Raw genomic sequence first — 20,918 nt, 5'->3', positions numbered from 1 at the left:
CTACATTGTATTTCTATTCACGATTTCTTCTTCTATATTTCGCTCTCTCATGTTCTTTTTCAGCTTGTGTTGATTTTGTTAGGCCACTTCATAGCGTTTTTCGTATTTTGCCGTTGCTAGGTTACGCTACGTACCTCTACTCACCGTTATGTACCTCCCGTTCTCTCCCGTTCTCTTGCTAGTTTGCATTTTTCCGTAAGCTTAAGAGTTAGTCTTTCCTTAATTCGGGCGTTTTAGTTTGTCTCGTAACCAGCTGAAGTTTTTTTTTTTAACTTTCGATGTTTCGGCCAGGCAGAACCTGGGTCGAACACGATTTGTGTCCTAAGTGTAGAACCTACACCAGACGGGACCCATGCCTGGTCTGCATAAATTTTTCGCCAGCCCAGTGGCACTAGATAGACCAGTGGCTTACGAGTCTAAGAAGCAAGCTTTAGGGCAGGCTGGACTTGATTCCTTAGGCCATCGGTGCCCCAGAAAAAGATATAGGAGAGACAAGAGAGAGAGAGAGAGGAGGAGGGAGAAGTGGTGAGAGAGGTGGAGGAAAGTGGCCAGGAGAGGGCCGAAGGAGAGGTGGAGAGAGAGAGAAAGAGTACCCCTAACGGTCCCGGCGACGTCCGGTTGATTACGGCCAGAGGGAAGGGCAGGAGCAAGGCTCCTGCCAAGAAAAGACCTCTTGAGAAGAGGCACGGCTCGGCCGGGCTAGAGGCAACGTCTCAGTCCGGGTCGCAGCAAGAGAGACCCATGGAGCGCGGGCTACAGGCCACGGAGAGCTCGGGTCCGAGAGAGAGAGTACGACCGAGGGGTCGCTGAAACGGAGCCGGTCCCATAGCAGGCTCCGGGGAGCCCGGGTCCGGCGAGAAAAAAAAAAAAAAAAAAAAATCCCACCGGAAAGGACAGAATGTCCGGGTCGAGGAATACCGGCGTGGTGGTACCCGGCGTGGTACGCACACAGAGACGGGCTCCGGGAGCCTGGGTCCGGCGAGGCCCCGGGTCCGGCGAGACCCCGGGTCCGGCGAGACTCGAAGGGAAGGCAGAACCGAGTTTTCACTCCAGATCCGAGACCGCCCCCGGAGCCGGGAACCAGAGCTATACAATCGACTGCTGGGTCCTCAGAGATTGGCTCCGGAGGGCCCGGGCCCGACGAGAACGGGGGCGCAGGGGCAGAAGCCCGGTCCGCAGATCTCCAAACGGGATCCAAAACTGGTCCCGAAGTCGGGAGCCTACGAGAGTAACAACATTTACAACTGCGACATTTACAATAACATTTACAACTACAACAACATTTACAACGAGATTAACAACTGCTAGGCCCCCAGAATGGGGTAGCAGGTGCAGAAGCCCGGCCCGCAGACCCCCTAACCGGAGCCGCGGCCGGTCCTGAGGCCGGGAACCGACGAGATTACCAATGCCGGGCCCCCAGAACGGGGTAGCAGGGGCAAGCGCCCAATCCGAAAAGAGAACCAGCCCCGAGCCAGGTTCCCACGGCAAAGGGAGAAATACTTATCCCCAGACACCGAACACAGACATCGGTGCCGAGGAGCGATCGCAACCCACGGCCAGCCCGGCCGCGACACCACGATCAATCCCAGACCAAAGAATGGAACCTGATTTGTTCCCCGGCAAGGACGACCTGGTTTGCAGAGCGTCGGGCAACCTGTCCGGCCTAGACGACGAGGTCGACCCCTAGATTTCGGGGTTACAGAGGACGGTTACTCCCGCTTCCCAGAATAGGGGGAGTGTCCCCCCCCCGGAACTAGCAGCTTGAGCGGCGACGACAGGTTCGAATCATTTGCGGAAAAACACCGCTACCACTACACATCCCAAATGTGTGTTTATTTATCGAGTACCTGCAGACACTCATGGGTCATATTCTCCTCGCTAATTATACTCCTCTCTAATCATAATTCATCGCCATTTGCCTAGGTTAAAATCTTACTTGTGTTTAAAAACACTGTCGTTTAAAACACTGGTGAACCCACTTCCAGAACATGTTAAAATGCGTAAGACTGAGGGGTTTTAAATCGGTTCTCATGACTTACAGTATTCCGTTTACTTTAAAACCTTGGCAAACTGCTAGGAAGAGAACTTTCTCGAGACTTGGCAAAGTGCCAGGAAACATAACGCTCATAGATCCTTGGCAAACTGCCAGAAAAAAAGGTACAACGTGGCACATTTGTTAAGAGAGGAGGGGGGGGGCCAAGCAGCCACCTGGCTTGACACGTGTAAGCTCAACTTTTACTGCAACGAGCTATCGACTACGTGAGCGATCCTATGGAATAAGCCTTTCTTCCTATTTCTTTGGTGAATTACCAAGACAAACGCGTTAGTAAGTTGAAAAAGGGGTAGGATACAACCCCAGCAAGTTACAAGCGCTAACACGCTCCAAACATACAGCATGCGCTTTATGAACAATGTTCGATGTTCCGACATCTTAAGCAGAGTTGCATTTCGTAGCACCTGATGGCCTAGTCTTGACTAGCCTAGGCGCTAGGTGGTTTCAATAGGAAGCTGGATACCTTTACTGCACTACGAAATGGACACATCTCGACAGGAAGAGATTTGAGAAGTAACGGGTACGTTATCATAACATTCAATACGTGTTTATTACGTTAAATGTGGTGTTGATAAAACGTTGACATAAGATGTCTATGAGATATTACGTTATATTAATGTTATATTAATGTCTTAACGGAAATTGTTTTGAAATAATAGCCCCTAAAGGGTTTCGGTAACATATTTCTTACACCTCTAATAACGCTATCATAGCAAAAGACTAAACATTTAGTAACGCCTTTGTGTTTGCTGAGTAACTCCCTGGACTCCGTTAAACAGCCAGGATTTATGAGGTGGAATTTCTACAAACCCACCCTACACATCCCCTGTTGGGAGTTTGTTCCTGGTGAGTAGGGCTGTAGCTTAGTTAGCTCAGTGGTTAAACCCGGTGCCTTCCAATCAAAAGGTCCCCGGTTCAAGTCACCCCAAGATTAATGTATGTTGTCCAGTTACAGAGCTGTTGACAATTCATAGTCATGGACATTAAAATATGAATGTACGAGACTGACTTTGGTCAGCTTGCGGCTTTGATAAGCCAATGAGGCTTCTTCACAAGTTCCTACTTGCAGGATGATCTAAATTACATACACAAATACATACATATACTGTAGTTGTAAAAGCCACATAGCAGCTGTAGCATTGATTAAGACTCTGATGAAGCAAACTATCCATTCAGTACTCAATTTTTGGAGAGCACTGTGGTCAAGCGGTGTAGGCAGTGTACTGGTGATCTAAGGCTTGCAGGTTTTAGTCCTGGCCAGATCATTCTGTTGTTTCCTTGGGCAAGGCACTTTATCTCCATTGCGTCTTTCCATCCAGGAGGGATTTCTCTCTGTTTAACAGGTTATTGTTGACCAGGGTAATATTGCTAGCGCCTCTGGCTTCGTTATCGATAGATAGGCCGGCGCAGTTCAACCCTCAATATTATTATTAATATTATTTTTCATGGAAAGAACCTCCATTAAACCTCCCTACAGGGTACAGCTTAGGTCTACATCATCAAGGCATTACTTTTCTTCAGAGGTTTTCTGATTGCAACTGGTTGATAACTAAAGGGGTCATCAGCGGTACTGTGGTAATGCAAGCAGTACTGCGAGTGCTGCTGTACTGCAGGCGCTAACAAGGTTATCATACAGGCCACTGTCCTTGACTTCTTTAGCAGCATATACAGAGAAACCACTTTCCTGCACCACAGTGGCGTCAGCAGGGCAAAGGATCGGCCCCAACACTCTATTTGCAAAGATAACCAGGTTTCATGTACTTCCGCCTCGCTCTCAGGACTCCAGGGCAGAGAGATTGTGCCGTCTGGCATGGGAGACCGTCACCACAGCTGCAGAATCTGGCACGGCCCTATGGGTCTCCCATATAGCCAGAAAGGAGAGTGTGAGGGCCGATGCTCTGCCCAGGGGACAACTCGACCCCGACGAGTAAACCCTTCGCAAGGAACATGCGGTAGGTTTTTCCACATGTTCGGCATACCTCTGATAGACCTGCTTACGACAAAGGGCAACAATGGGCTGCCCATCTTTTGTAACAGGCGGTCCCACCTGCAGCCTCCCACATAGCGCCAGGTCCCTGCCTTGAGACGGACCAGAGGTTTAAATTCTTCCCCCCCCCCCTTTGGCATGATCAGCCAGATACTGAGGAAGATTCGCAGCTCCAAGGGTAAACTCATCCTAGTGGCTCCCTCCGGACCCCGGGTCCCAGGCCGCAGGTCCCACACACAGGCCCCAGACGGGGACGTCTGGTTTTCCAGACGGCTCCACGCTGGGCATTAACCCAGACATTGACCAGCTCACCAAAGGCATGGCTCATCGCCGTCCACGAGTCAGACAGTTAGCCCCCTCTGCGGGGCTCTCAGCAGTGCTGCATGCCCTGGCAGGGCCGCTGTACGAATCGTCGGGGAACGTTTCCCTGGCTGCTCTTACAAAGAAAACACTCTTCGTCATTGCGGTAGCGTCAGCGTGAAGGAGTTACCTCCAAGCCCTAACAACCAAACAGAACCACATCAGATTCGAGGGCCATGGGGCGAGGACAGTTCCAGACCCGTCCCTTATTGCCAAGAACCGGGCCTTGACTTTCTTGCCCGGGGACATTTTCTTTCCGGAAATCAAAACCCTTTCATCAGTGGCTGAGGACAAGCGATGGTGCCCAGTCAGGGCACTGAAGTGGTACTTAAACAGGACAGAGAAGTTGAGACAAACAACCTCCCTTTTCATCCTGCCACGACCACCTTAAACAGCAGCCGCCAAGGATACCCTATCCCGATGGCTAGTAGAGATGATCCGCCCGTTCACGATGGGGGGATACCCGGCCAAGAGATCACAACATCAGTGGGGCCTCGGCTTCCACAGCTCTCTCTGCCGGTATCCCGATACAGGACATCCTCAAGGTGGCAGCGTGGAAAACACCAACTACGTTCGTCGCCTGTTACTTACCTGACACTCTACACGCCGAGGCAGCTTTTGGTAGCGCGGTGGTAGCCGGTTGGTACTTGGTCCCACCCCTCGGGCCTCCCACCATCGGGCAGTGCCACTCGGTGCTAAGGTTGTGAGGAGACAGGTAAGCGAGGAGCGAAGTAAATATTCCAAAACTTACTGGTTTGGATATTTACGAGTGACGAGCTTACCTGTCTCCATTCCCGCCTCCCTCCCCCGAGGGGGTGGGACACAGCCGGACGGGGGAGCAGTCGTTCGACTAGGCTCACGACTCCAAGCACAACACCAGATAGACAGAGCCAACAACTACTAAGAGTCACCGGCCAGGTCTATCGGTGAGGGTAACTTTGCACCCTGTGTTTTTCATAGGCGTACTCACCTAAGTTGTCTTAGGGTTAGCAAGTGTTGGGCCTTTACAGGATGAGGCTCCTTGTTAGGAAAAAGGGTAGTTTCGCCTGCAGGGCTCAGGAGAGTGTCCCCCCCCCTTACCCGCTGCGGCGGGGAGGATTACACTCTCCCTGCTAGGAAGGCATCAGTGCCTTTTGTTAAGGGCTCACCTTTGAGAAGTTTAGTCGACGGGAGTCCTTGGGGGTGGCCAGAGGATTCTGGCCACCCCTATTTCGGTGACCGTGAGGCCACTTTTAAGGAGTGGTCTCATGAGTAGTGAGGAGTGACCAAGGGGGGGTTCGGTCATAGAGGGCGCACAGTGTTATTATTTTACCAGGACTTTATAGGCACGGTAGAATGAGGTGCTAAGGTTGTGAGGAGACAGGTAAGCTCGTCACTCGTAAATATCCAAACCAGTAAGTTTTTGAATCTCTCTAGGTGACAGCTGCAATACATATTGTTCAAGTGATATTTCCATTCCATTTATTTATCTGCATTGTAACTGGAATAGGAGACTCAATTGTTTTTTTGAAAAAGTGTGGTTTGAAATAATTAACTGCAAGGGTAGTACTGTACATACCTTGGAATCATTTTCTTCATAGATAGCTTTGTCATTATCATCATCAGATGTCTGCAAGAAGTAAAATAAAGTGAATCAATAAACCATATATAAATTCATTGTTGATATACAATATATAACTCTCCAGGTGACAGCTGCAATACATATTGTTCAAGTGATATTTCCATTCCATTTATTTATCTGCATTGTAACTGGAATAGGAGACTCAATTGTTTTTTGAAAAAGTGTGGTTTGAAATAATTAATTGCAAGGGTAGTACTGTACATACCTTGGAATCATTTTCTTCGTAGATAGCTTTGTCATTATCATCATCAGATGTCTGCAAGAAGTAGAATAAAGTGAATCAATAAACCATATATAAATTCATTGTTGATATACAATATATAACTCTCCAGGTGACAGCTGCAATACATATTGTTCAAGTGATATTTCCATTCCATTTATTTATCTGCATTGTAACTGGAATAGGAGACTCAATTGTTTTTTGAAAAAGTGTGGTTTGAAATAATTACTGTAACTGCAAGGGTAGTACTGTACATACCTTGGAATCATTTTCTTCGTAGATAGCTTTGTCACTATCATCATCAGATGTCTGCAAGAAGTAGAATAATGTGAATCAATAAACCATATAAATTCATTGTTGATATACAATATATAACTCTCCAGCTGCAATACATATTGCCTGACATTGTTAGTTAGCTGCCAATTCTTGGTCTTTGGCTTTCACCTTCCAACATTACTGGAGTGCCAAGTGATTCATTGGTACATTGATCAGTTGCAATTGTAAGCCAATGGTACCCATAGACACTATCATGTGTGGAGCAAACTGCAGATTCTAGTTTCACACAGATAATCTGATCACACCTTTCACATACAGTATATTCTGGTGGCCATGGCGACTAGATCTTTTCATTTTGGCGACTTAAAAGTCTAGTCTTTAGCTAATTAACAGTACCCCTGATAATTAATACTTGTAGATATGCATCATCAAGACAGCTGGGAAACATTCACTGAGATAGGCCTATAATTTATGCAAGACTGTTTACCTGTTCTTCTATTTGCTGCATCATTTTATCAAATACTGGTTGAAGTTCAGGATACTCCTGTAAATCAAATAAATTGATTTAATACTAAAATTAAACTGTGATCAACTACAATATTTCTATGCCATTTTTGCAAATTTACAGCACATACTCCTTTGGTATTTCAAAGGATTCAATAGATGCAATGCATACAGGCCTAGGGTAACTATTAACACTTTTTGCATATCATTTGTTATAGGAAGAACAGTTTGTTACTGGACAAATAGAATCAAAGAATAGGCAATGCTGCATTTAGTTTAACTGATAGCATTTTACTATTTGAAGAGCAAAATTGAAGGAACTTATAAATTTATATATATATACTTTGTTAATGAAACTCCAGGATTGGAAGCAGTTATACTCTTTCAAATTTACTTGTTGTGTGGTTCTGCTGTGGAACAAGAAACCACATGGAATTTGGGAAAAGTATGTTTCTTACACCTCAAAGATAATTGGTATGACATGCATGTTATATCATGCATACATTGATAGTTAATCAGTGTGTATTTCAGAAACATATACATAAGTACATTATAGCACATTTTGATGGTTTGTACCAACAACGTGCACATACTGTATCTGCCAAATCTTAGAATGTACAGCTTTGGGCATTTACTACAAATCTGCTTATTTTGATCTCTTGTGTATTTCGATACAAAACCTATTTTTCTATGATCATGAATTGACAGATTCCAATTTTAAATATTTTCCTCTGATGTTAGTATCATATTACTGATAAAAATTGTAGGATTCCTATGGGGAAATGAATTTAGCACATTTTTGTTGAGATGCTGTATATATGGCAATGTATTATTTTTTTCCTCTTTTTTTTGTGGAGGGGGGAGGGGGTGGGAGCAGAGTCAAAACATTTAGTTAGGATTTATTCAAGTTAACTTCTCCAAATCCTTATAACTCATGTGATGAAGTTTTTACCAAAACAAGCCTGTGGAATATGTTCCAAAATCACGATTTGAATTGTAAAAAACATGTATTGATTTTACCATGTGAATTTACATGTTCCGTACATGAAAGTTAAATTGGAAGTAACATTTTTATTTTTGGTTATATTATGCTTCAATGACCACCTCCTTTCATAGACAAGAATAGCTAAGAATATACTACAAAATTTATTTTGGTAATATTTCTTCCCTGGAAATTAGAATTGTATATACTTTACCTCTTGGCAGGATACAGTACAAATATCTGTTGAAATGAAGAATAATTGTTTAAGTTTTGGATATTATACATCTATTCCTATTACAGTAAATAAGTTTAGCCAATACCAAATAGGCATGATAGAGCAATATCTAAAAATATCTGAAATATCTTAATATTTTGTAATTACAGAAATTCAAAAATGTTACTTTTGCATTCAGTCGGTTAAATAAACATTCAGGTAACATGTCAATTTAACTCACCATATGAGTACATATTCCCTGTCATTTCATCCAAAAACACAGGCTCATTGGGGTTGTTATCTGTGGCAATTTAAAAATGAAAATCGATAAGTCATAAAGACAATGAAGAGAGTGTTCTCATTAAAAATTAATAGTCCAAAGGCTTCATTTTTCTCAGATCGGCATCAAAATATAATGAAATATATATAGCATAAAATATCTAACAGAATACATAAAGAAAACTTGTTAATTAATAGGTAACAATTAAAAGGCTATTTAAATGCTGTTTCACTTACCAAGTGAATGATGGTATTTTCTCAGATCAGCATCAAAATATAATGCACCATTTGGGGATTCTGAAAGAGTGAAAATGAAGTTTGCAGTTTACAGAACTGATAAAAATTAGTGAGTTCAATAAAAGTAAAATGGCTCTAAAAGTATTTAAAACAATTTGTTCGGATTGAACACAATAAAACTCACCTGTGAATGAGACTGATGTTGATTTGCATGCAGTTTCCTAAAACAAGAATAAAATTAACAAAGTAAGTATGAAACATATTTAGAATGACATTTAAATGTAACAAAATAACAGATCAAACTATTTTCACAATCAACTTTTTTAATTTGTTATGTTAAAACAGAAAAACATGAATTTTCTAAGAACAAGAAAAAGGTATATTGTGTCAGAAAAAAAACATTTCCCCAATCCCTAGGAATAGGTCACGCAACTAGGCCAGGACATCAAGACAGGTTCAGTCCTAAGATCAGCTTCTGAGCAAAACATAGATCAGTGAATTTGTCTAACATAAGAGACTCTTCCTGTACCGAGTCAACCATTTCATTGAATGGATATGGGAGAGCAAAATACAAACATCTTTACAGCTAGTTCATGCAGAACCTGTAAGCAAAACTGAATATAGTTGTCCAGTTTTTTTATCAGGCCGATATGGAATTCCAATGCTATGATTGACATGACCATCATCATAATAGCTGTTGCTTCAGACCATGCTATTTCTATATTTCTGGCCGATTCTTTGTTTTGCAGCCTAAAAATTGCTTGATATGGGACGGGTTCAGTAGACAGTACAATATTTCACCTGTTATATGAGGTATTGACTATGTCCATTCTGATATATTTTATATTCTTAGGTTATAGATTATATAGTAATATATTGTGTATTTTAGCATGATGGAAGCTTTCCCGTATTTGGCCATATGCTCATCAATGGCTGAAGGGGTTTTTAACCTTCATGTACTCTATAGTCTGACAGTAGCTTGATCTAAGAACCTTGTGATGACAAAGTGGGATACACAGCTTCTGAATGGCACCTCTGCCCTAAATGTCTTGACTGACCAATACACGATAGCGTAATATAGTTAACATGCAGCTACCACAACTAACGTTGTTTAGATACAATTTAAAAAAAAGGTGTACTAGGGCTTATTGAATCATGTTTGTGAAATTGACCATAGCCCCACAAAAGTATCCATGGTCAAATCATCTGTGTGAAACAATGCAAATCTACAGTTTGCACCACATTTGACTGTATGTATGTCCCGATTCTGACCAACAATTGAATGCACCATGCACTAAATCATGTGTGTGAAAATCATCAAAACTGCTTGGTATGGGACGGGTTCAGTAGAATATTTTCACCTGTTATATGAGGGATTCAATATGCATATTCTGTTATATTTTATATTCTTAGGGTATATAGATTACATCTATTGTGTATTCTAGCTTGTATAGTTTAATACCCATACCTATAATTATTGTCTTAAATTAATTTACCAAAATATTATGGTACATACCATAGTATTCATTTCCTCCTGAGGCACTTCATCATGCTCTTCATTAGTTGTCTGCAAAAAGTACAATCAGTGAATTATTGATCTTGATTGAAATAAATATAATGCTTAGAGATTTAGGACCTGTCTATATTGGGGTGTGTTATTAAAATGATCAAGAATTTCCACACAATTGGCATCCATACAGGAGTGTATTATCAATATAATTACCACTCGGTTCCGGGGACCACCAATTGCCTTATCTGATGGAACATTTCCCCCGTATTAGGCCATATATGCTCATCAATGGCTGAAGAGGATTAACCTACTGTATAGTCTGACAGTAGCTTGATCTAGGAACCTTGTGATGACAAAGTGGGATACACAGCTTCTGAATGGCACCTCTGCCCTAAATGTCTTGACTGACCAATACACGATAGCGTAATATAGTTAACATGCAGCTACCACAACGAACGTTGTTTAGATACAATTTAAAAAAAAAGGTGTACTAGGGCTTATTGAATCATGTTTGTGAAATTTACCACAGCCCCACAAAAGTATCCATGGTCAAATCATCTGTGTGAAACAATGCAAATCTACAGTTTGCACCACATTTGACTGTATGTATGTCCCGATTCTGACCAACAATTGAATGTACCATGCACTGAATCATGTGTGTGAAAATCATCATAGCTGACACAGCGTATAGATACTGCTTCAGACTATGCTATTTCTATATTTCTGGTCGATCCTTTGTTTCACAGCCTCAAAACTGCTTGGTATGGAACAGGTTCAGTAGAATATTTTCACCTGTTCTATATGAGGGATTCAATATGCCCATTCTGATATATTTTATATTTTTATGGTATATATATTGTGTATTCTAGCTTGTATATAGTATAATACCAATGCCTATAATTATTGTCTAAATTAATTTACCAAAATATTTTAGTACATACCATAGTATTCATTTCCTCCTGAGGTACTTCATCCTGCTCTTCATTAGTTGTCTGCAAAAGGTACAATCAGTGAATTATTGATCTTGATTGAAAGAAATATAATGCTTAGAGATTTAGGACCTGTCTTTATTGGGATGTGTTCTTAAAATGATCAAGAATGTAACAATTGGCATCCATACATGGTGTGTACAATATCAATAATTACCGCTCTGTTCCTGGGACCACCAATGCAATATTCTTTATCTGATGGAGCCTTTCCCCCGTATGAGGCCATATGTTCAATGCATAGCTGGAGAGAATTTTAACCTACGGTATAGTCTGACAGTAGTTTGATCTAGGAACCTTGTGATGACAAAGTGGGATACACAGCTTCTGAATGGCACCTCTGCCCTAAATGTCTTGACTGACCAATACATGATAGCGTAATATAGTTAACATGCAGCTACCACAACTGACGTTGTTTAGATACAATTAAAAAAAAATTGTACTAGGGCTTATTGAATCATGTTTGTGAAATTTACCATAGCCCCACAAAAGTATCCATGGTCAAATCATCTGTGTGAAACAATGCAAATCTACAGTTTGCACCACATTTGACTGTATGTATGTCCCGATTCTGACCAACAATTGAATGTACCATGCACTAAATCATGTGTGTGAAAATCATCAAAACTGCTTGGTATGGGACGGGTTCAGTAGAATATTTTCACCTGTTATATGAGGGATTCAATATGCATATTCTGTTATATTTTATATTCTTAGGGTATATAGATTACATCTATTGTGTATTCTAGCTTGTATAGTTTAATACCCATACCTATAATTATTGTCTTAAATTAATTTACCAAAATATTATGGTACATACCATAGTATTCATTTCCTCCTGAGGCACTTCAACATGCTCTTCATTAGTTGTCTGCAAAAAGTACAATCAGTGAATTATTGATCTTGATTGAAATAAATATAATGCTTAGAGATTTAGGACCTGTCTATATTGGGGTGTGTTATTAAAATGATCAAGAATTTCCACACAATTGGCATCCATACAGGAGTGTATTATCAATATTATTACCACTCGGTTCAGGGGACCACCAATTGCCTTCCTTATCTGATGGAACATTTCCCCCGTATTAGGCCATATATGCTCATCAATGGCTGAAGAGGATTAACCTACTGTATAGTCTGACAGTAGCTTGATCTAGGAACCCTGTGATGACAAAGTGGGATACACAGCTTCTGAATGGCACCTCTGCCCTAAATGTCTTGACTGACCAATACACGATAGCGTAATATAGTTATCATGCAGCTACCACAACTAACGTTGTTTAGATACAATTTAATTAAAAGATGTACTAGGGCTTATTGAATCATGTTTGTGAAATTTACCATAGCCCACAAAAGTATCCATCCTCAAATCATCTGTGTGAAACAATGCAAATCTACAGTTTGCACCACATTTGACTGTATGTATGTCCCGATTCTGACCAACAATTGAATGTACCATGCACTGAATCATGTGTGTGAAAATCATCATAGCTGACACAGCGTATAGATACTGCTTCAGACTATGCTATTTCTATATTTCTGGTCGATCCTTTGTTTCGCAGCCTCAAAACTGCTTGGTATGGGACGGGTTCAGTAGAATATTTTCACCTGTTAGATGAGGGATTTATATTCTGTTATATTTTATATTCTTAGGGTATATAGATTACATCTATTGTGTATTCTAGCTTGTATAGTTTAATACCCATACCTATAATTATTGTCTTAAATTAATTTACCAAAATATTATGGTACATACCATAGTATTCATTTCCTCCTGAGGTACTTCATCATGCTCTTCATTAGTTGTCTGCAAAAAGTACAATCAGTGAATTATTGATCTTGATTGAAATAAATATAATGCTTAGAGATTTAGGACCTGTCTATATTGGGGTGTGTTATTAAAATGATCAAGAATGTCCACACAATTGGCATCCATACAGGAGTGTATTATCAATATTATTACCACTCGGTTCCGGGGACCACCAATTGCCTTCCTTATCTGATGGAACATTTCCCCCGTATTAGGCCATATATGCTCATCAATGGCTGAAGAGGATTAACCTACTGTATAGTCTGACAGTAGCTTGATCTAGGAACCTTGTGATGACAAAGTGGGATACACAGCTTCTGAATGGCACCTCTGCCCTAAATGTCTTGACTGACCAATACTGTCATAAAAGTGTAATAATGTTAACATACAGCTACCACGACTGAAGGTGTTTAGATATTATACAACACCTAATTATATTCCGGCCATTTGATTGGTCCATTGCTCGTCGATTGCATGCAAAATCCGCTCTATTGCACTCTATGAAATAGAACCATGTGCTATACTTTTTTGATAGCACTTTTTTCAATGGTAAGAGAGCATAGAAACCTGTCTGTTCAAAAAAATCTGTTGCATGAGTGCATTTTACATCCAATTATATCCAAATTTGAAGGTGTTGTATGAAACAAATAATGAATGGTTTCCATTTGTGCAATAGTACAAATATTACATTCGTTGAAAAATGTAATTTGTTCCATTCAACTCAGCTGCGCCTCGTTGAATGGAACTTTCCATCTTTTAACTCATGAAATATTTGCACTATTGCACTCATAACCATCTATAATTTGTATACTATCTTAAAGAAAGGTGTACTATTGAATCATGTTTGTGAAATTTACCATAGCCCCACAAAAGTATCCATCCTCAAATCATCTGTGTGAAACAATGCAAATCTACAGTTTGCACCACATTTGACTGTATGTATGTCCCGATTCTGACCAACAATTGAATGTACCATGCACTGAATCATGTGTGTGAAAATCATCATAGCTGACACAGCGTATAGATACTGCTTCAGACTATGCTATTTCTATATTTCTGGTCGATCCTTTGTTTCGCAGCCTCAAAACTGCTTGGTATGGGACGGGTTCAGTAGAATATTTTCACCTGTTATATGAGGGATTTATATTCTGTTATATTTTATATTCTTAGGGTATATAGATTACATCTATTGTGTATTCTAGCTTGTATAGTTTAATACCCATACCTATAATTATTGTCTTAAATTAATTTACCAAAATATTATGGTACATACCATAGTATTCATTTCCTCCTGAGGTACTTCATCATGCTCTTCATTAGTTGTCTGCAAAAAGTACAATCAGTAAATTATTGATCTTGATTGAAATAAATATAATGCTTAGAGATTTAGGACCTGTCTATATTGGGGTGTGTTATTAAAATGATCAAGAATGTCCACACAATTGGCATCCATACAGGAGTGTATTATCAATATTATTACCACTCGGTTCCGGGGACCACCAATTGCCTTCCTTATCTGATGGAACATTTCCCCCGTATTAGGCCATATATGCTCATCAATGGCTGAAGAGGATTAACCTACTGTATAGTCTGACAGTAGCTTGATCTAGGAACCTTGTGATGACAAAGTGGGATACACAGCTTCTGAATGGCACCTCTGCCCTAAATGTCTTGACTGACCAATACTGTCATAAAAGTGTAATAATGTTAACATACAGCTACCACGACTGAAGGTGTTTAGATATTATACAACACCTAATTATATTCCGGCCATTTGATTGGTCCATTGCTCGTCGATTGCATGCAAAATCCGCTCTATTGCACTCTATGAAATAGAACCATGTGCTATACTTTTTTGATAGCACTTTTTTCAATGGTAAGAGAGCATAGAAACCTGTCTGTTCAAAAAAATCTGTTGCATGAGTGCATTTTACATCCAATTATATCCAAATTTGAAGGTGTTGTATGAAACAAATAATGAATGGTTTCCATTTGTGCAATAGTACAAATATTACATTCGTTGAAAAATGTAATTTGTTCCATTCAACTCAGCTGCGCCTCGTTGAATGGAACTTTCCATCTTTTAACTCATGAAATATTTGCACTATTGCACTCATAACCATCTATAATTTGTATACTATCTTAAAGAAAGGTGTACTATTGAATTGTGTTTGTGATATTTATCATAGCCCCACAAAAGTATCCATCCTCAAATCATCTGTGTGAAACAATGCAGATCTACAGTTTGCACCACATTTGACTGTATGTATGTCCCGATTCTGACCAACAATTGAATGTACCATGCACTGAATCATGTGTGTGAAAATCATCATAGCTGACACAGCGTATAGATACTGCTTCAGACTATGCTATTTCTATATTTCTGGTCGATCCTTTGTTTCGCAGCCTCAAAACTGCTTGGTATGGGACGGGTTCAGTAGAATATTTTCACCTGTTATATGAGGGATTTATATTCTGTTATATTTTATATTCTTAGGGTATATAGATTACATCTTTTGTGTATTCTAGCTTGTATAGTTTAATACCCATACCTATAATTATTGTCTTAAATTAATTTACCAAAATATTATGGTACATACCATAGTATTCATTTCCTCCTGAGGTACTTCATCATGCTCTTCATTAGTTGTCTGCAAAAAGTACAATCAGTAAATTATTGATCTTGATTGAAATAAATATAATGCTTAGAGATTTAGGACCTGTCTATATTGGGGTGTGTTATTAAAATGATCAAGAATTTCCACACAATTGGCATCCATACAGGAGTGTATTATCAATATAATCACCACTCGGTTCAGGGGACCACCAATTGCCTTCCTTATCTGATGGAACATTTCCCCCGTATTAGGCCATATATGCTAATCAATAGCTGAAGAGGTTTAACCTACTGTATAGTCTGACAGTAGCTTGATCTAGGAACCTTGTGATGACGAAGTGGGATACACAGCTTCTGAATGGCACCTCTGCCCTAAATGTCTTGACTGACCAATACTGTCATAAAAGTGTAATAATGTTAACATACAGCTACCACGACTGAAGGTGTTTAGATATTATACAACACCTAATTATATTCCGGCCATTTGATTGGTCCATTGCTCGTCGATTGCATGCAAAATCCGCTCTATTGCACTCTATGAAATAGAACCATGTGCTATACTTTTTTGATAGCACTTTTTTTCAATGGTAAGAGAGCATAGAAACCTGTCTGTTCAAAAAAATCTGTTGCATGAGTGCATTTTACATCCAATTATATCCAAATTTGAAGGTGTTGTATGAAACAAATAATGAATGGTTTCCATTTGTGCAATAGTACAAATATTACATTCGTTGAAAAATGTAATTTGTTCCATTCAACTCAGCTGCGCCTCGTTGAATGGAACTTTCCATCTTTTAACTCATGAAATATTTGCACTATTGCACTCATAACCATCTATAATTTGTATACTATCTTAAAGAAAGGTGTACTATTGAATTGTGTTTGTGATATTTATCATAGCCCCACAAAAGTATCCATCCTCAAATCATCTGTGTGAAACAATGCAGATCTACAGTTTGCACCACATTTGACTGTATGTATGTCCCGATTCTGACCAACAATTGAATGTACCATGCACTGAATCATGTGTGTGAAAATCATCATAGCTGACACAGCATATAGATACTGCTTCAGACTATGCTATTTCTATATTTCTGGTCGATCCTTTGTTTCGCAGCCTCAAAACTGCTTGGTATGGGACGGGTTCAGTAGAATATTTTCACCTGTTATATGAGGGATTCAATATGCATATTCTGTTATATTTTATATTCTTAGGGTATATAGATTACATCTATTGTGTATTCTAGCTTGTATAGTTTAATACCCATACCTATAATTATTGTCTTAAATTAATTTACCAAAATATTATGGTACATACCATAGTATTCATTTCCTCCTGAGGTACTTCATCATGCTCTTCATTAGTTGTCTGCAAAAAGTACAATCAGTAAATTATTGATCTTGATTGAAATAAATATAATGCTTAGAGATTTAGGACCTGTCTATATTGGGGTGTGTTATTAAAATGATCAAGAATGTCCACACAAATGGCATCCATACAGGAGTGTATTATCAATATTATTACCACTCGGTTCCGGGGACCACCAATTGCCTTCCTTATCTGATGGAACATTTCCCCCGTATTAGGCCATATATGCTCATCAATGGCTGAAGAGGATTAACCTACTGTATAGTCTGACAGTAGCTTGATCTAGGAACCTTGTGATGACAAAGTGGGATACACAGCTTCTGAATGGCACCTCTGCCCTAAATGTCTTGACTGACCAATACACGATAGCGTAATATAGTTAACATGCAGCTACCACAACTGACGTTGTTTAGATACAATTTAATTAAAAGATGTACTAGGGCTTATTGAATCATGTTTGTGAAATTTATCATAGCCCCACAAAAGTATCCATCCTCAAATCATCTGTGTGAAACAATGCAAATCTACAGTTTGCACCACATTTGACTGTATGTATGTCCCGATTCTGACCAACAATTGAATGCACCATGCACTGAATCATGTGTGTGAAAATCATCATAGCTGACACAGCGTATAGATACTGCTTCAGACTATGCTATTTCTATATTTCTGGTCGATCCTTTGTTTCGCAGCCTCAAAACTGCTTGGTATGGGACGGGTTCAGTAGAATATTTTCACCTGTTATATGAGGGATTTATATTCTGTTATATTTTATATTCTTAGGGTATATAGATTACATCTATTGTGTATTCTAGCTTGTATAGTTTAATACCCATACCTATAATTATTGTCTTAAATTAATTTACCAAAATATTATGGTACATACCATAGTATTCATTTCCTCCTGAGGTACTTCATCATGCTCTTCATTAGTTGTCTGCAAAAAGTACAATCAGTAAATTATTGATCTTGATTGAAATAAATATAATGCTTAGAGATTTAGGACCTGTCTATATTGGGGTGTGTTATTAAAATGATCAAGAATTTCCACACAATTGGCATCCATACAGGAGTGTATTATCAATATAATCACCACTCGGTTCAGGGGACCACCAATTGCCTTCCTTATCTGATGGAACATTTCCCCCGTATTAGGCCATATATGCTCATCAATGGCTGAAGAGGATTAACCTACTGTATAGTCTGACAGTAGCTTGATCTAGGAACCTTGTGATGACAAAGTGGGATACACAGCTTCTGAATGGCACCTCTGCCCTAAATGTCTTGACTGACCAATACTGTCATAAAAGTGTAATAATTTTAACATGCAGCTACCACGACTGAAGGTGTTTAGATATTATACAACACCTAATTATATTCCGGCCATTTGATTGGTCAATTGCTCATCGATTGCATGCAAAATCCGCTCTATTGCACTCTATGAAATAGAACCTTGTGCTATACTTTTTTGATAGCACTTTTTTTCAATGGTAAGAGAGCATAGAAACCTGTCTGTTCAAAAAAATCTGTTGCATGAGTGCATTTTACATCCAATTATATCCAAATTTGAAGGTGTTGTATGAAACAAATAATGAATGGTTTCCATTTGTGCAATAGTACATATATTACATTCGTTGAAAAATGTAATTTGTTCCATTCAACTCAGCTGCGCCTCGTTGAATGGAACATTCCATCTTTTAACTCATGAAATATTTGCACTATTGCACTCATAACCATGTATAATTTGTATACTATCTTAAAGAAAGGTGTACTATTGAATTGTGTTTGTGATATTTATCATAGCCCCACAAAAGTATCCATCCTCAAATCATCTGTGTGAAACAATGCAAATCTACAGTTTGCACCACATTTGACTGTATGTATGTCCCGATTCTGACCAACAATTGAATGTACCATGCACTGAATCATGTGTGTGAAAATCATCATAGCTGCCACAGGGTATAGATACTGCTTCAGACTATGCTATTTCTATATTTCTGGTCGATCCTTTGTTTCGCAGCCTCAAAACTGCTTGGTATGGAACGGGTTCAGTAGAATATTTTCACCTGTTATATGAGGGATTTATATTCTGTTATATTTTATATTCTTAGGGTATATAGATTACATCTATTGTGTATTCTAGCTTGTATAGTTTAATACCCATACCTATAATTATTGTCTTAAATTAATTTACCAAAATATTATGGTACATACCATAGTATTCATTTCCTCCTGAGGTACTTCATCATGCTCTTCATTAGTTGTCTGCAAAAAGTACAATCAGTAAATTATTGATCTTGATTGAAATAAATATAATGCTTAGAGATTTAGGACCTGTCTATATTGGGGTGTGTTATTAAAATGATCAAGAATTTCCACACAATTGGCATCCATACAGGAGTGTATTATCAATATAATCACCACTCGGTTCAGGGGACCACCAATTGCCTTCCTTATCTGATGGAACATTTCCCCGGATTAGGCCATATATGCTAATCAATGGCTGAAGAGGATTAACCTACTGTATAGTCTGACAGTAGCTTGATCTAGGAACCTTGTGATGACAAAGTGGGATACACAGCTTCTGAATGGCACCTCTGCCCTAAATGTCTTGACTGACCAATACTGTCATAAAAGTGTAATAATTTTAACATGCAGCTACCACGACTGAAGGTGTTTAGATATTATACAACACCTAATTATATTCCGGCCATTTGATTGGTCAATTGCTCATCGATTGCATGCAAAATCCGCTCTATTGCACTCTATGAAATAGAACCTTGTGCTATACTTTTTTGATAGCACTTTTTTTCAATGGTAAGAGAGCATAGAAACCTGTCTGTTCAAAAAAATCTGTTGCATGAGTGCATTTTACATCCAATTATATCCAAATTTGAAGGTGTTGTATGAAACAAATAATGAATGGTTTCCATTTGTGCAATAGTACATATATTACATTCGTTGAAAAATGTAATTTGTTCCATTCAACTCAGCTGCGCCTCGTTGAATGGAACATTCCATCTTTTAACTCATGAAATATTTGCACTATTGCACTCATAACCATGTATAATTTGTATACTATCTTAAAGAAAGGTGTACTATTGAATTGTGTTTGTGATATTTATCATAGCCCCACAAAAGTATCCATCCTCAAATCATCTGTGTGAAACAATGCAAATCTACAGTTTGCACCACATTTGACTGTATGTATGTCCCGATTCTGACCAACAATTGAATGTACCATGCACTGAATCATGTGTGTGAAAATCATCATAGCTGCCACAGGGTATAGATACTGCTTCAGACTATGCTATTTCTATATTTCTGGTCGATCCTTTGTTTCGCAGCCTCAAAACTGCTTGGTATGGAACGGGTTCAGTAGAATATTTTCACCTGTTATATGAGGGATTTATATTCTGTTATATTTTATATTCTTAGGGTATATAGATTACATCTATTGTGTATTCTAGCTTGTATAGTTTAATACCCATACCTATAATTATTGTCTTAAATTAATTTACCAAAATATTATGGTACATACCATAGTATTCATTTCCTCCTGAGGTACTTCATCATGCTCTTCATTAGTTGTCTGCAAAAAGTACAATCAGTAAATTATTGATCTTGATTGAAATAAATATAATGCTTAGAGATTTAGGACCTGTCTATATTGGGGTGTGTTATTAAAATGATCAAGAATTTCCACACAATTGGCATCCATACAGGAGTGTATTATCAATATAATCACCACTCGGTTCAGGGGACCACCAATTGCCTTCCTTATCTGATGGAACATTTCCCCGGATTAGGCCATATATGCTAATCAATGGCTGAAGAGGATTAACCTACTGTATAGTCTGACAGTAGCTTGATCTAGGAACCTTGTGATGACA

The 20,918-nt window shown here is 39.1% G+C and overlaps 1 protein-coding gene across 9 annotated transcripts in view; it reads right to left on the bottom strand.

Moving 5' to 3' along the window:
- The window catches only part of LOC139978628 (uncharacterized), a 42,837-nt gene that overhangs the window by 9,548 nt on the left and 12,371 nt on the right, over positions 1–20,918 (bottom strand). For 5 of the 9 annotated variants that reach the window (XM_071988993.1, XM_071988997.1, XM_071989000.1 and 2 more), the window contains 13 exons: positions 20,567–20,617; positions 15,640–15,690; positions 12,050–12,100; positions 11,185–11,235; positions 10,250–10,300; positions 8,918–8,954; positions 8,734–8,793; positions 8,459–8,518; positions 8,218–8,243; positions 7,005–7,061; positions 6,500–6,550; positions 6,227–6,277; positions 5,959–6,009 (listed from right to left, as the gene is read on the bottom strand). In XM_071988993.1, the coding sequence (XP_071845094.1) occupies positions 5,959–6,009; positions 6,227–6,277; positions 6,500–6,550; positions 7,005–7,061; positions 8,218–8,243; positions 8,459–8,518; positions 8,734–8,793; positions 8,918–8,954; positions 10,250–10,300; positions 11,185–11,235; positions 12,050–12,100; positions 15,640–15,690; positions 20,567–20,617 (648 nt within the window). Of the gene's footprint in view, positions 1–5,958; positions 6,010–6,226; positions 6,278–6,499; positions 6,551–7,004; positions 7,062–8,217; positions 8,244–8,458; positions 8,519–8,733; positions 8,794–8,917; positions 8,955–10,249; positions 10,301–11,184; positions 11,236–12,049; positions 12,101–12,985; positions 13,013–15,639; positions 15,691–20,566; positions 20,618–20,918 lie in introns of those variants that run through there. The other 4 variants (XM_071988995.1, XM_071988994.1, XM_071989001.1 and 1 more) reach the window with 4 other exon arrangements.

Source organism: Apostichopus japonicus, chromosome 13 (genome assembly GCF_037975245.1).
Source record: "Apostichopus japonicus isolate 1M-3 chromosome 13, ASM3797524v1, whole genome shotgun sequence".
Taxonomy (NCBI): Eukaryota; Metazoa; Echinodermata; class Holothuroidea; order Aspidochirotida; family Stichopodidae; genus Apostichopus; species Apostichopus japonicus.
This window is presented reverse-complemented; position numbering and strand designations above follow the sequence as displayed.